Here is a 13516-nt window from a genome sequence, read left to right on the forward strand (position 1 = left end):
GGAAATGCAAGAAAGCAAAGTGGCTGTCCAACGAGGCTTTACAAATAGCAGAGAAGATAAGAGAAACAAAATGCAAGGGAGATAGGAAAAGTTACAGAAAACTGAACGCAGACTTCCAAAGAATAGCAAGGAGAGGCAAGAGGGTCTTCTTAAATGAACAGTGCAAAAAATTAGAGGAAAATAATAGAAAGGGAAAATCAGAGATCAAGAAAATCGGAGATATTAAAGGAACATTTTCTGCAAAGATGAACATGATAAAGGACAAAAATGGTAGGGAGCTAACAGAAGCAGAAGACATCAAGAAGAGGTGGCAAGAATATACAGAAGAATTATACCAGGAAGAACTGGATATCCCGGACAACCCAGATAGTGTGGTTGCTGACCTTGAGCCAGACATCTTGGAGAGTAAAGTCAAGTGGGCCTTAGAAAGCATGGCTAACAACAAGGCCAGTGGAGGTGATGGCATTCCAGTGGAGCTATTTAAAATCTTAAAAGATGAGTCTGTTAAGGTGCTACACTCAATATGCCAGCAAGTTTGGAAAACTCAGAAGTGGCCAGAGGATTGGAAAAGATCAGTCTACATCCCAATCCAAAAAAAAGGGCAGTGCCAAAGAATGCTCCAATTACCGTACAGCTGCACTCATTTCACACACTAGCAAGGTTATGCTCAAAATCCTCCAAGGCAGGCTTCAGCAGAACTCCCAGAAGTACGAGCTGAATTTCAAAGGGGCAGATTGCCAACATGCGCTGGACTATGGAGAAAGCAAGAGAATTCCAGAAAAAGATCTGCTTCATTGACTATGCAAAAGCCTTTGACTGTGTGTACCACAGCAAATTATGGCAAGTTCTTAAAGAAATGGCTGACCACCTTATCTACCTTCTGAGAAATCTATATGTAGAACAGGAAGCAACAGTTAGAGCTGGATATGGAACAACTGATTGGTTCAAAATTGGGAAAGGAGTATGACAAGGCTGTATATTGTCCCCCAGCTTATTTAACTTGTATGCAGGATACATCATGCAAAAGGCCAGACTGGAGGAATCCCAAGCCGGAATCAAGATTGCCAGAAGAAATATCAACAACCTCCGATATGCATATGATATCACTCTGATGGCAGAAAGTGAGGAGGAATTAAAGAAGCTCTTAATGAGGGTGAAAGAGGAGAGTGCAAAAACAGTCTGAAGCTCAATATCAAAAAACCGAAGGGGCCACTGGTCCATCACCTCCTGGCAAATGGAAGGGGAGGATATGAAGGTAGTGACAGATTTTACTTTCCTGGGCTCCATGATTACTGCAGATGGTAACAGCAGCCCCAAAATTAAAAGACTCCTGTTTCTTGGGAGGAAAGCGATGACAAACCTTGACAGCATCTTAAAAAGCAGAGATACCACCTTGCCAACAAAGGTCCACATCATCAAAGTTATAGTTTTTCCAGTAGTGATGTATGGAAGCAAGAGCTGGACCATAAAGAAAGTTGACCGCCGAAGAACTGATGCTTTTGAATTGTGGTGCTGGAGGAGGCTCTTGAGAGTCCCCTAGACTGCAAGGAGATCAAACCTATCAATTCTAAAGGAAATCAACCCTGAGTGCTCACTGGAAGGACAGATCCTGAAGCTGAGGCTCCAATACTTTGGCCATCTCATGAGAAGGGAAGACTCCCTCGAAAAGACCCTGATGTTGGGAAAGAGTGAAGGCAAGAGGAGAAGGGGACGACAGAGGACGAGATGGTTGGACAGTGTCACCAAAGCTACCAACATGAATCTGACCAAACTCCGGGAGGCAGTGGAAGACAGGGCCTGGCGTGCTCTGGTCCATGGGGTCACGAAGAGTCGGACACGACTAAACAACAACAAACTGCTTCCTGAAATTGCAATAATTTTAAGAGGGCTCCTCCTGAAGATCTTAAAGTCTGGGAAGGCTTATGACAATATACTGTAGACTGTTCCTTAGATAGCCAGTCTCAATGTATTCTAATTTTCAGCCCCGTTGGGTGGGGTTCCGCAGTGTGTGGCTTTGCCCGTGTGTGTGTGACTCCACCGCTTGTGCACTGTGTTATGTCGCGATTAAAACCTAATGCAATCGCTGCGCAGAGAAGGAAGACAGCTGTGTGAGGAGAAGCAGAGTTTGTGTGTGCGTGCACCCAGCTTAGTGGGAACCTTCGCCAGTCTCTAAGCCATTTAGTCTTTAAAGCTTAAGATGAACACTTTGAAGGGGGGCAGGTAAGCAACTGGCAACGGAACAGGTCTTTGAGTAGCTGTGTCACATGATAATGATACCATGCACCAGTCTGCAACCTAGTTGTTACATGTTGCATCAGCTGAAGATCTTGACCCACCATGTAGAGTGGATTGCAATAGATGTTCTTTGTGTATTGCGAATACCCTGCTTCTGTAGCTTTTGAACTTCTTTTGTAACTGAAGGATACAGAAACAAACGATTGAAATTAAAAAAAAACCTAATCTATAGACAGAAATAAAACCTGTCTTAAACCAGTTCTGTGGCCACTCTACAACCAGTTTTCAGAGGGGGAAGTAGAGATGCCCGTCATGATCTAGGTTATTGAAGCTGAAATGTAATTTCTAAATGGGGTTTCTAAGTGAGCTGATAGGCTTACAATGCCAAACTTTGGGGTACAATTATCCTACCTAAATGAAGCCAGCTTGCAATAAACGTCCCATTCCATTTTTAATGTCTATGCAGACATACAATTGTGTTGGGAAAGCAGACACAACAAGGAGAGTCATAGATACACCCTCTATTCCCACTGTGCGTAGAATAGTGTGCCACGAGGAGTACAATTTTAGTAGGTAAGATTCTGCAGTGTGCATTTGAATCACAAATCTTTCTAGGATCAAGATGATTGGTGAGAAAAGCAGGTTATTTGTAAATTGTTCTTTGGATAGAACTCTGTGAAGTTACATGGGTTCTGTAGTGCACATTCATGGAACTTTGGAACTTTTTTGAGCTTAGAAGAAAAGACTGTTAATCTCCTCCTCCTCCCAACATGCATGTATTGGCACACAAAAGCCCTGCTCTCTGTTTTTTTATCCCTTCAGTTACATGAGAAACTTTATGGCTCACACTTCTTTCTGCCAACTCTTATTGTATAGTTCCTGTTGAAATATGTAACTGCAACCTAGCATGTTTGTGCTTATCTGTGATAAGCAGTCTGCATAGTTTATTTGTTAGGAATCTGCTTGTACCATTGATCTGATAATACAAGTAATAACTGGAGAACACTAGAGAAAAGAAAATTTTTAATTGTTTTTAAATGTTTTAGCTTATAATGTTTGATGATACCCACCCAGAATAGACGTCTAAAAGGGCAGGATAGAAATCTAATAAATAAATAAATAAATAAATAAATAAATAAATAAATAAATAAATAAATAAATAAATAAATAAATAAATAAATAAATAAAAGATAATGGTGGAACTGCAAGCTAAAAGGAAGGAACTAGAAGGGATTCATATGGAAAAGATTCAGAGGGATTTAATATAGTGGTGCCTCGCTTAATGGGTGCCCCGTTTCACGATGAAATCGCATAGCAAGAACTTTTTGCGAAAAAAAAGGAGTTTCAATGCATTCCTATGGACTTTTTAATGTCGCATAGCGACGAAATCGCTTTGCAGCGATTTTTGCTGCACCGATTATCGTCGCTATGCGAGGCACCACTGTATATTTAAATAGGATAATTTTGAATTTAGTAATAAACATCGAAAGCTTCTGGCTAAAGTATCCCCCCCCCAAGTAAGAGTAATATGGGAGTTATAAAAAAACACACAACAGGGATTGATGCAATAAAATGAAAGAAAAACTAAAAGCTTTTCAAAAACTTTATAAAGATAGCCCTTCAGTGTTAACTGCTACAAGTAAAAATCCTTCTCTACAAAAGATAAAATATATGAAAAAGGATTTTAAGGAAGTATTAACAGATAGAGAAACAATGGAGAGACCAATTACAGAGGAAGAGATAGAAGTTATTAGAAATAAGTTAAAGGTAGGGAAGACACCTGGCACAGATGGATTAGGCTCAGAATATTATAAAACCTTGATGAAAATTCTTATCCCAAAGTTAAAGGTTCTTCGTAGTGGTCTCTGCGAATGCACACAAATAGGTTAATCCTGTGCCTGAGCAGGACGTTCGGAAGATTCTAGAGCTTTAGAAAAAAGAGTCATTTAGCTCCCCTCCGAGGGTATATAGGCTCCGCCTCTTCCAGCATCCTTTCAGTTCCTCTTTTTCCGCCTTCCGGAAGGACATTAGGAAGAGCAGAGCACTTAACTCTAAGTATACTAGCTTAGCTAGCCTTTTCTTGTCTTCCCTTTTATTGTTGTTTTATTTGACAGAACTTGCCTTATTATTCAGTTTTGCCATCGTTCAGTCCCTTCCCCCCCTGTTTTCGACGGATCCTTTTTGTTTTATGGTCCCTCGGAGCTTCAAGCAGTATGCCATCTGCTCCCGCAAAACTCCTCTATCAGATGGCCACGACAAGTGCTTGTTTTGTTTGGGGGAATTCCACCTCGATCAGACTTGCATTTCCAAACAAGCCATTATACTCAGGCGCCAACAACTTCGATCTTTCCTCTACGAGAAGACTCTTCTTCCCGCCATGGAGGGCTTCTCCCTCCCTGCACCTACTCCTCCGCATTTGGAGGTCTCCAAACAGACTTCTCCTGTTGAGTGGTCAACTCTTACCTTTTCCCTTCCTGTGAAATCCAAGGAGGCCGCTAAACCGCCTAAAGCCAAGGTATCTTCTCGTCCTGCCATTCCTGCAGAAAGGAAAAATAATGATAAACCAAAAAAACTGAAGAAGCCAGCTAAGATATGTGCTGTGCCTCCTCCCGCTCCTTTGATACTGCTCGAGGAGTCTTCAAGGGAAGGAATCGGACTCTCTGATACTGAGGAGCACATTCCTTCAGCCCAGACGGCTCAGGATATGATGTTCATGTCTCCAAACTCGGGCCGATTTGAGGCTGCGCCAGATGCCAGCCGCGCCGTTGCCCCTTCTAGCCCTCAATATTCAGGGTGGGCTGATACCGAGTCTCCGTCAGAACAGGAGTCTCTCCACGACACTCCTAGGAAAAGTACGGAAAAGCGTAAACGTACCATCCCGTACCAGCCTCGGGATGCAAGAGACAGGTACCGTCCACAGGGTCCGCCACAGTTTGGACACCCTTTCTACTCTCCATACCAACCGTACACATACCATGGCTACGCTTACCCACCAGAGTTTAGAGGCACCACCATTCCTCCACCACCGTGGCACCATACTGTAGCCTTTCCTATGCTACAGCAGCCGCAGGTGGATCTCTTGACGCCTCAAGCACCCTTGCATAAAAGGCGTCTTCCTACGGTACCTACAGCGCTTCCTAAATGCGCTAAATGCAGCAGCCGGCACTCTTCAGTCCAGGCTACCACTCTGTATTCTGGTCTGTGAGCTCATGATGCGGAGCCCTTCTCAATGTCCACTCAATCCGACATGGACATTGTACCAGAAGACATGGTACCACGCCGCTCTCCTTCACTTGCCTCGCAGTCCTTTCATGATGACCACTCTATGGCATCTAGTGACTCCAGTGTTCCTGAGGCAGTTGGCCAAGGTTTGTTATCCCAACCCTCTCTAGAGGACTTCTCCTCATATGCGCAACTTATCATGCATATGGAAAAAACTCTTCAATTGGATGCAGAGATCCCGCAGCAGGAACGGGCCGTAGTCTTCTATGACATGGAGCAGGACAAGGCCTCCTCTCCTAGCCTAAGTCTTATCCCAGCTCTCTTTGAACTGGTCATGGGAGAAATCTCCTGCGATGGCACAAGTACCTCGCAAAATAGAGCATCAATACAAAACCCATGGATCGGACTCTGATTTCCTCACCAATCATCCTTCGCCTAACTCCATCGTGGTCGAAGCTACCCAATACAAGTCGCGTACTCAATCATCGGCTATGCCCGTTGACAAAGAGGGAAAGAAAACAGACACGTTGGGCAAGAAGCTCTATGCCTTTGCTGCCCTACTAATCAAGATACCCAGCTAGCAAGCGGCTATGGGCACTTACCAGAAGCATTTTTGGGATAAAATACTCCCCATGTTGCAAACTTTGCCTGATCCTTCTAAAGCTGAAGCCCTCAACGTCTACGAAGAGGCTAATACCTTTACCAGGCAACAAAGGTTCGCCACAAAACACACGGCAAATACCGCTTCCAAGTCCATGCTAACGGCGATAGCTGTCAGACGCCACATGTGGCTCAGAACCGCTAATATCCCCGACGACACTAAACCTAAAATTGAGGATCTTCCCTTTGATGGTTTCGGATTATTCAACTCCAAAACTGACAAAATTATGGAAAATATTCATAAAATGAGAAAGACAGCAAAGTCTTACGTACCATACCAGCTGTATAGGTACCAAAAACAGGCCTACAAAAAGCCTCCGTACCAATCTTCCACTCAGTACCAACCCTTTCGATACAGTAAACAACAGCAGGATCGGACTTATCAGACCCAGCAGTCCACTGCTCCGCTGTTCAAACAACAACGTTTTCGTAGCCCCAAGCAGTCCTTTCGCTAGACTCAGCACAGGGGTAAGCATTTCTCCTTTACCACCAGACTGTTCCTATTCCTTCAAGAATGGCACACCATCACGATTGACAAGTGAGTCCTTAACATCATTGAGAAAGGCTACCTCATTGAATTCTCAGGAACCCCCTTACCAAACTCAGTCAAAACCACTCCATTTTCCATTCCACTGCATTTGGAAATTTCATCCCTATTATCCAAAGGGGCTATAACCAGAGTACCATTCTCTGACTCCAGCGAGGGTTTCTTCTCTTGCTTCTTTGCAGTCCCCAAGAAAGACGATGGTATAAGACCCATTATGGACCTTAATCAGTACATACTATGCAAGAGGTTCCATATGCTGACTCCTGATTCCATTCTCCCTCTTCTGTCTCAGGGAAACTGGTTTGTCACCATTGACTTGCAAGATGCCTACTTCCATATTTCCATCCACCCATCTCATCAAAAATTTCTCCGGTTCCAATTCCAGCACAACACCTTCCAATTCACTGCTCTCCCATTCGTGCTCTCCACAGCCCCCAGGACATTCACAAAATGCATGGCACCAGTCGTAGCATTCCTTTGTACCAAGGGGATAAAATTTTTTTCCCTACATCGACGATTGGTGTCTAGTGGCAAGATCCAACCAGGATGCAGTCCTCTCCACAGACTTTACCCTCTACACCCTAAACAGACTCGGGTTAAGAATCAACAGGAAAAAGTAAAACCTGATACCTTCTTAGATCGTCTCCTATATAGGAGCAACACTGGACTCTGTTCGCACGAGAGCCTCCCTACTGCCCTGGCGAATTCGCAAGATCCAAGCCGCAGCTCTCAAATTCACTCCGTACGCAACCATAACCGCTCACGATACTCAACACATTCTAGGTTTGATGGCATCCACCACTTCGGTGGTACTCTATGCAAGACTAAAACTCAGGCCACTTCAGTCCTGGTTCCTCACCCAGTACAATCCTGTGATGGACCCTCCCACAAAAAAAAGTTACGGGTCCCTCCTCATGTAGCACGACATCTCATCTGGTGGACTTTGCCCAACAACCTGTCACTGGGACGACCATTTCATCCTCCGTACCTGTCCATACAGGTCATCACAGATGCCAGCCCCTCAAGAGCTGCGAGTGCACGGCCCCTGGACTACACATCAAAAGGCCACCCACATAAATCAGCTAGAACTGTTGGCTGTTAGCAAAGCCTTCCATGCCTTCCTGCCACGCATAAAGGGACATGCAGTACAACTGGTAAGAGACAATACCACAGTGATGCACTACATCAACAGACAGGACGGAACTTGATCCCGGCCCCTCCTCCGATTGACTTTGCAGTTCTGGGACTGGTGCCGCTCGCACCACATTTTTCCTCAAAAAATCCATATAGCGTCCAGGGAAAACTCCCTGGCAGACCACCTAAGCAGGTTGCCCACCAGAATGCACGAGTGGGCCCTTGACCAGACAATTTTTCTCAGTCTATGCCAACAATGGGGACAGCCCACGATAGATCTCTTCGTGTCCCATCTGAATGCCAAATCCGATCGGTACTGCTCCAGGGTGGGCATAGACACCTCCTCCCTCGGAGATGCCTTCCTCATACCATGGTCCAGGGAACTAACCTACCTGTTTTCCCCGATACCACTGCTTCTCAGAACTGTGACCATAATCATTCAGTACCAAACAAACGCAATCCTCATTGCCCCATGGTGGCCGCGCCAGCCCTGGTTTGCCTACCTATTGGAAATAACGGAGGAAATATTCTACCTACCTCCGATACCGTCTCTTCTCTCACAGAACGACAGGACCCTTCTCCATCCCGATGTCCGGTCTCTTCACCTGACAGCGTGGAGGATAACCCCCAATTCCGTGTGGTCCTAGACCAAGCAAGGAAACCATCTACTCGCCTATATGACAGCAAATGGAAAGCCTTTACCAAATTTGCCCAGACTAAAGGCATGGTCACGGTACCGGCTTCCCTATCCACAGTACTTACTTCTCTATTGCATCTCTTCAATCTTGGATTGGCTCATTTCACTATCAGAGTCTACATTTGGCAATAGTGGCTCACCAACCTCCTCAATCCCGCTCTGCCAAGCTTTTTCCCGACCCTACACTTAAAAGATTTTTAAAAGGCCTACAGAACATGCACTCTCCTTTACAGCACATTGTGCCGCAATGGTCCCTTCCACTTGTCTTGGAAGCTCTTACCAAGCCACTGTTTGAGTCTATGGCTACCTGTTCAGAGAAATTACTCTCTGAAGACCGCTTTTCTTGTGTCTATTACATCGGCCAGAAGAGCAAGTGAACTGGCTGCACTTCGGTCAGACCCTTCTTACCTACAAATGCACCCTGACAAAGTCACCTTATACAGTGGACCCTCTACTTACAGAATTAATCCGTATTGGAACAGTGGCTGCAAGTCGAAAAGTCTGTAGGTCGAATCTCCATTGACCTACAATACATTGAAAACCGATTAATCCCATAACTGGCAGTTTTTATTCTATTTTTGTTCCATTTAGGTTTTTTTCTGGTCTGTAGGTCGATTCTTTGGCTGCAAGTCGAATCTAAATTTTGCCGCCAGAGAAGTCTGTAACTCGAAAAGTCTGTAAGTCGAGCCGTCTGTAAGTCGAGGGTCCACTGTACCTAGACATCTCCTTCCTGCTGAAGGTGGTATTGGACTTTCATATCAACCACCCCATTGTGTTGCCAACACTGTATCCTTCTCCGTCCACACCATTAGAGCGCAAACTCCATACCCTTGATGTAAGAAGAGCTCTGGCATTCTACCTCCATCGTACCAAACACATTAGGCGCTCCCCGCGTCTACTCCTGTGCTATCATGGACCACATAGAGGTGCTCCTGCTTCTCCACAATCAATATCCAGATGGATTGTTCAGCTCATACAGCTGGCGTTGTCACGATCAGCCTCCTCTAAAGGAATGCTTGACCGGTCGGACAGAGAGTAATTGGAAGTCTGTGCACCCTCATGCAGCTGGTTTGAGTCCTAGGTGACCTCAGCCAAGGCATGAAACAAACTTCTTCTTACAATTCTGCCCTAAAAAGATACTTGCTCAACCTTAAGAAAAAACAAGAAGAAATTACACATGAGCTTTGTAGTCCTCAGACCCACTTTGCTCAATAAGGTAGGACTCCGTAGCTTAATGTGGCCTTGCTTCCCCCTCAGGGTATTGATAAGACAGCTTCACTGTTCAAGAAACCAAAAATGGTCTTTCCATTGTCAAACAACAGATGCATTCTGCTTTTTTTTTTCATTATTTATTTATTTATTTATTTATTTATTTATTTATTTATTTATAAAGAATGAAAAGACAATCGAACATTTTACAAATATTAAATACAAAACTATTCCCCACTTTTCTCCAAATCACATATATATACCTTTACCCATCACCTTTAAAAAAAAAAATTGACCAACAATTTAAGTCTCTTTTCAAACCACATGTCTCCATTTTATCAGCATATTTTAATAATGGCTTCCAGTTTCCCGTGAATTTACTATGGCTTATTTCGCCTCTATATATTGTAACTTTGTTCGTCATTTTTTCCATCAACAATGTATGCCATATTTTACTTGTGAATGCTTGCAGTGAGAGATCTTGGGCTTTTTTCCAATTTTTAGCTATTTCAGATCTTGCGGTGCCTATGAGATTTGCAATTAATTCTTTATATTGTAGTTTCTCATTTCCCGCCGTGAATAATGAAAATAACAATAATGTTTCATTAATCTCTATTTTTTGATTAGTCAGTGTTTTTATCCATTTAATTACCTCCAGCCAAAAAGTTTCTATTTTGGGGCAAGAGGGATACCGCCGCAGATATCTCGTCAATCAACAAACAGTTTGTAGATTCGGAACTAATCTTTTATTCTCCAACCTTATTGATGCTGCTTCTCTCTTTGCTTAACATTGAAACAGAAGCTGAACTCAAGACAGTCAACAAGTAAAAACTACACAAATTTATCAACAAGTAAGAACTACACATTTTGCCATGAGTTACATGAAAAATGAAAAGCCATTTGGTGTTGGGTTTAGTTCTGCAAGTTGCTTTCATTTGAGACTCTCTATTTGAGGAGCAATAGAAGGGACCATGTTTTCCAGTTCTGTTAAATTTGTTCATACAAATCTTTTTAAGGACCAAACTAGGTAATACATTTAAAATGCATGCATTCTGTCTCTGTTAAGCTTCCAAAATCAAGGAAGCAAAGGGAAGCAATTGGGATCAGAATTACTGCATGTTAGAGTGAGGGGAAATTCATTCCTCTGAACCACAATCCCAGTAAAGATCACATCTGCTAAACATAAATCTCCCTTAAGGCAAATCAAAAGGTAGTGGGGGAAACTTTTTTGACATCAGAGTGTTGGCAAAGTGAACAGCCCCACACACATCAAAATTAGCTGCCCAGTGCACCAAGCTCCCCTCCCCTTCTGCTTGCAAAACAAGCCTGAATGTGTGAATGCATTGAGCGGGTATTAGTACTGCAGCCACCACTAGGACAAAACAGCACAAAATGTTAGTCCTTTTGTACTCTATACATATAATACCTAAACAGTTTGGCGCTTTAGGAAGGGCCATCTTCTCAATCATGATCCCAGGGCAGGTCATGATATATATCTTTATGCTATATTAATCCTTTGTTTATTAACTTTTCCACAGACAGAGGATAAAACCAAATCTTTGAGAGATGAGATGGAGGATGCCAGTGGCGAACTGAAAAATCTTCGACGAGAGGAGAAAGAAAACAGAGGAGGACAGATTCCAATAGCTGTACTGAGAACTGATATTGAACTTTGCATAAATGAAAAGTTAGTACACTTAAAGATATTTAGACTTCCATTTTGGGCTTTATTCTATATTTAAAGTAAACCAGGATTACAGTTTGGCAAGATGCTAGTTTTTTATGTTTTTTTAAAAAGCAAACCAAATGAACTGCTTGCATGACCATGGTATCCTCCTTGGGGTGTTCCCTCAGGTTCTTGTGCTAGAAACATCAGTATTGTTGTGATTGGGAAAACCACTATAGCTAGCGGCCCAAGTGGGATTGGAAAGACAGATGCAAAATGCAAGGTAGTCAAATAAATGTTCAAACCTTAACAAGAGAAGCGAGCAAAATAACTGAATGGAAAATGGGGTTAGAAAAAACAAAGTAAAAGCTGCTAGCACATGTGTTCCAAACTCTTACATAATTTTAAGTTATGACTGCCCCAACCATCACGTCATAAAGAGTTTTCTCCAATTAAGAGAATGGATGGACCCCAAATTACAAACCTGACCTAAAACATATAGCAATTTAAATGGTCCAGGAAGATATGAACAAGGCATGTGGGGTGTTGATTATAGTTATCCAACATATTAAAAAACAGCTGATATTCTTAGGTGTTCTCTTGTTTGCTCATGTCAAAAGTTCAATTTATTCGCTTATCTGAGAGAAAAAGGACATAAACTCAGGCCAAAGTCTCAAAGGGACCCAGCTTCATCCTGAGTTTTTTGCCTTCACTTGAAATAAACAAGGTATCTAGGAATGTAAAACTTATAAGCAACTATATAAGAATATTATAATTTGGAGAGACAAACTTCATTGTAGCAAACATCCTCCTGAGACAACTTTGTCATTACAGGCCTAAGTGATCTCTAGCCCTACTCATGCTGAACATTATACTCTGCATCTAGTTTTTCATGTTGGGCAGGATAATGGTGATCTAGATATGGAAGAATTCTCTGTAGTTATGGAGAGCTTGCTACCCATTGTGGTGTAGACTAACTATAACTGAGAGCTGTAAGGATAGATGTTGTGTATGTGTGAGGGGGTCTGCTTTAGGCTGGTTATGGACAAGAATGGTTTCATGAGATCTCCCGGGGAGTTTCCGGTCACATTTTCAGGTAATTCTGTGGAAGTCCTTATTGACAATGGATAAAATCAATATTTTTTTAAATGTTTAAATCAGATTTTTAATTTTTTATTAAGATGCTGATTATTTGAAAAAGCCCTCTGTGATAATAGGTCTTCTTTGTGGCCTCTGAATCACACCCTGGGTGATCCGCGCCTGCGCGGAGCCTCATCGGAAAGTTCTAGAGCTTCTGCGGTACCGAAAAACACATTAGAATAAGGCCCCTCCCCCCTCATATAAGTACCTTGGCACCAAGGCTCCCCTTTCAGTTTCTTTCAACCGCCGCATTTAGAGCCTCATAGTTCTGCTTCTGTGAGTAAAAGAGAGTTTTTTCTTGATTCTTTCCTGTTATCAATCTTTCTTCCTTTAAACTTTTAGATCCAATTCATTGTCATCAGAGATTTTTTTCCTTTCTCCACTCGGCCTCCAGTCACAGCACCCCCTCCCTCAATCATAATCTTTTTTCTCCTCAAATTATTTTCTCCTATTCATGGCCCCTTGGGCCTATTTAAACACTGCATGGTCTGTGATAACAAAATACCACTCTCCGATGGCCACGACAAGTGTCTTTTTTGCTTGGGAGAGGCACACCAGACATCCTCCTGCCAGCATTGTAAGAACTTCAAGCGCTGAGTCCTTCATTTTCACTTATCCACATTAAAACTCTGTTTTTGGGAACAGTCCCTTCAACCAACGAAAATGGCCCAACCTCCTTTTAAGGCCCCCTCACAAACCAAAGCAATGGAGAAGGCTCTTTCTGAAGCCTCAAAACAATGTCCATCGACCACACCATCCCACTCCTGACACTCTGTCCACTTCGTCTAAAACTTCAAAAACCCATATATCAAAGCGCTCGATACCGAATTCCTCAATATCGAAGTCTTCCACTAAATGTCAAATATAACCAAAGCCTCTTTAGTTCCAGAGCCTTCTCCGCCTAAAAGACCTAAGCAGCATAAATCTAAAGCTGCAGTCATTTCTCAGCAGCCTCAACAAACTGCCAAATCAATCTTTATTGTTTCCCTTTCTGATTATGATGGAA

General features: G+C 42.9%; 1 protein-coding gene across 10 annotated transcripts in view; it reads left to right on the forward strand.

The window, feature by feature from the left end:
* PCNT (pericentrin) overlaps positions 1–13516 on the forward strand; it is a 315970-nt gene that overhangs the window by 74018 nt on the left and 228436 nt on the right. For all 10 annotated transcript variants that reach the window (XR_013537759.1, XM_078378579.1, XM_072976792.2 and 7 more), the window contains one exon: positions 11243–11391. Coding sequence is in view for 9 of the 10 variants with exons in the window: in XM_078378579.1 (XP_078234705.1) it covers positions 11243–11391 (149 nt within the window). In the remaining variant the exon portion in view is untranslated. The remainder of the gene's footprint in view (positions 1–11242; positions 11392–13516) is intronic.

Source organism: Pogona vitticeps, chromosome 1 (genome assembly GCF_051106095.1).
Source record: "Pogona vitticeps strain Pit_001003342236 chromosome 1, PviZW2.1, whole genome shotgun sequence".
In the NCBI taxonomy this organism is placed as follows: domain Eukaryota; kingdom Metazoa; phylum Chordata; class Lepidosauria; order Squamata; family Agamidae; genus Pogona; species Pogona vitticeps.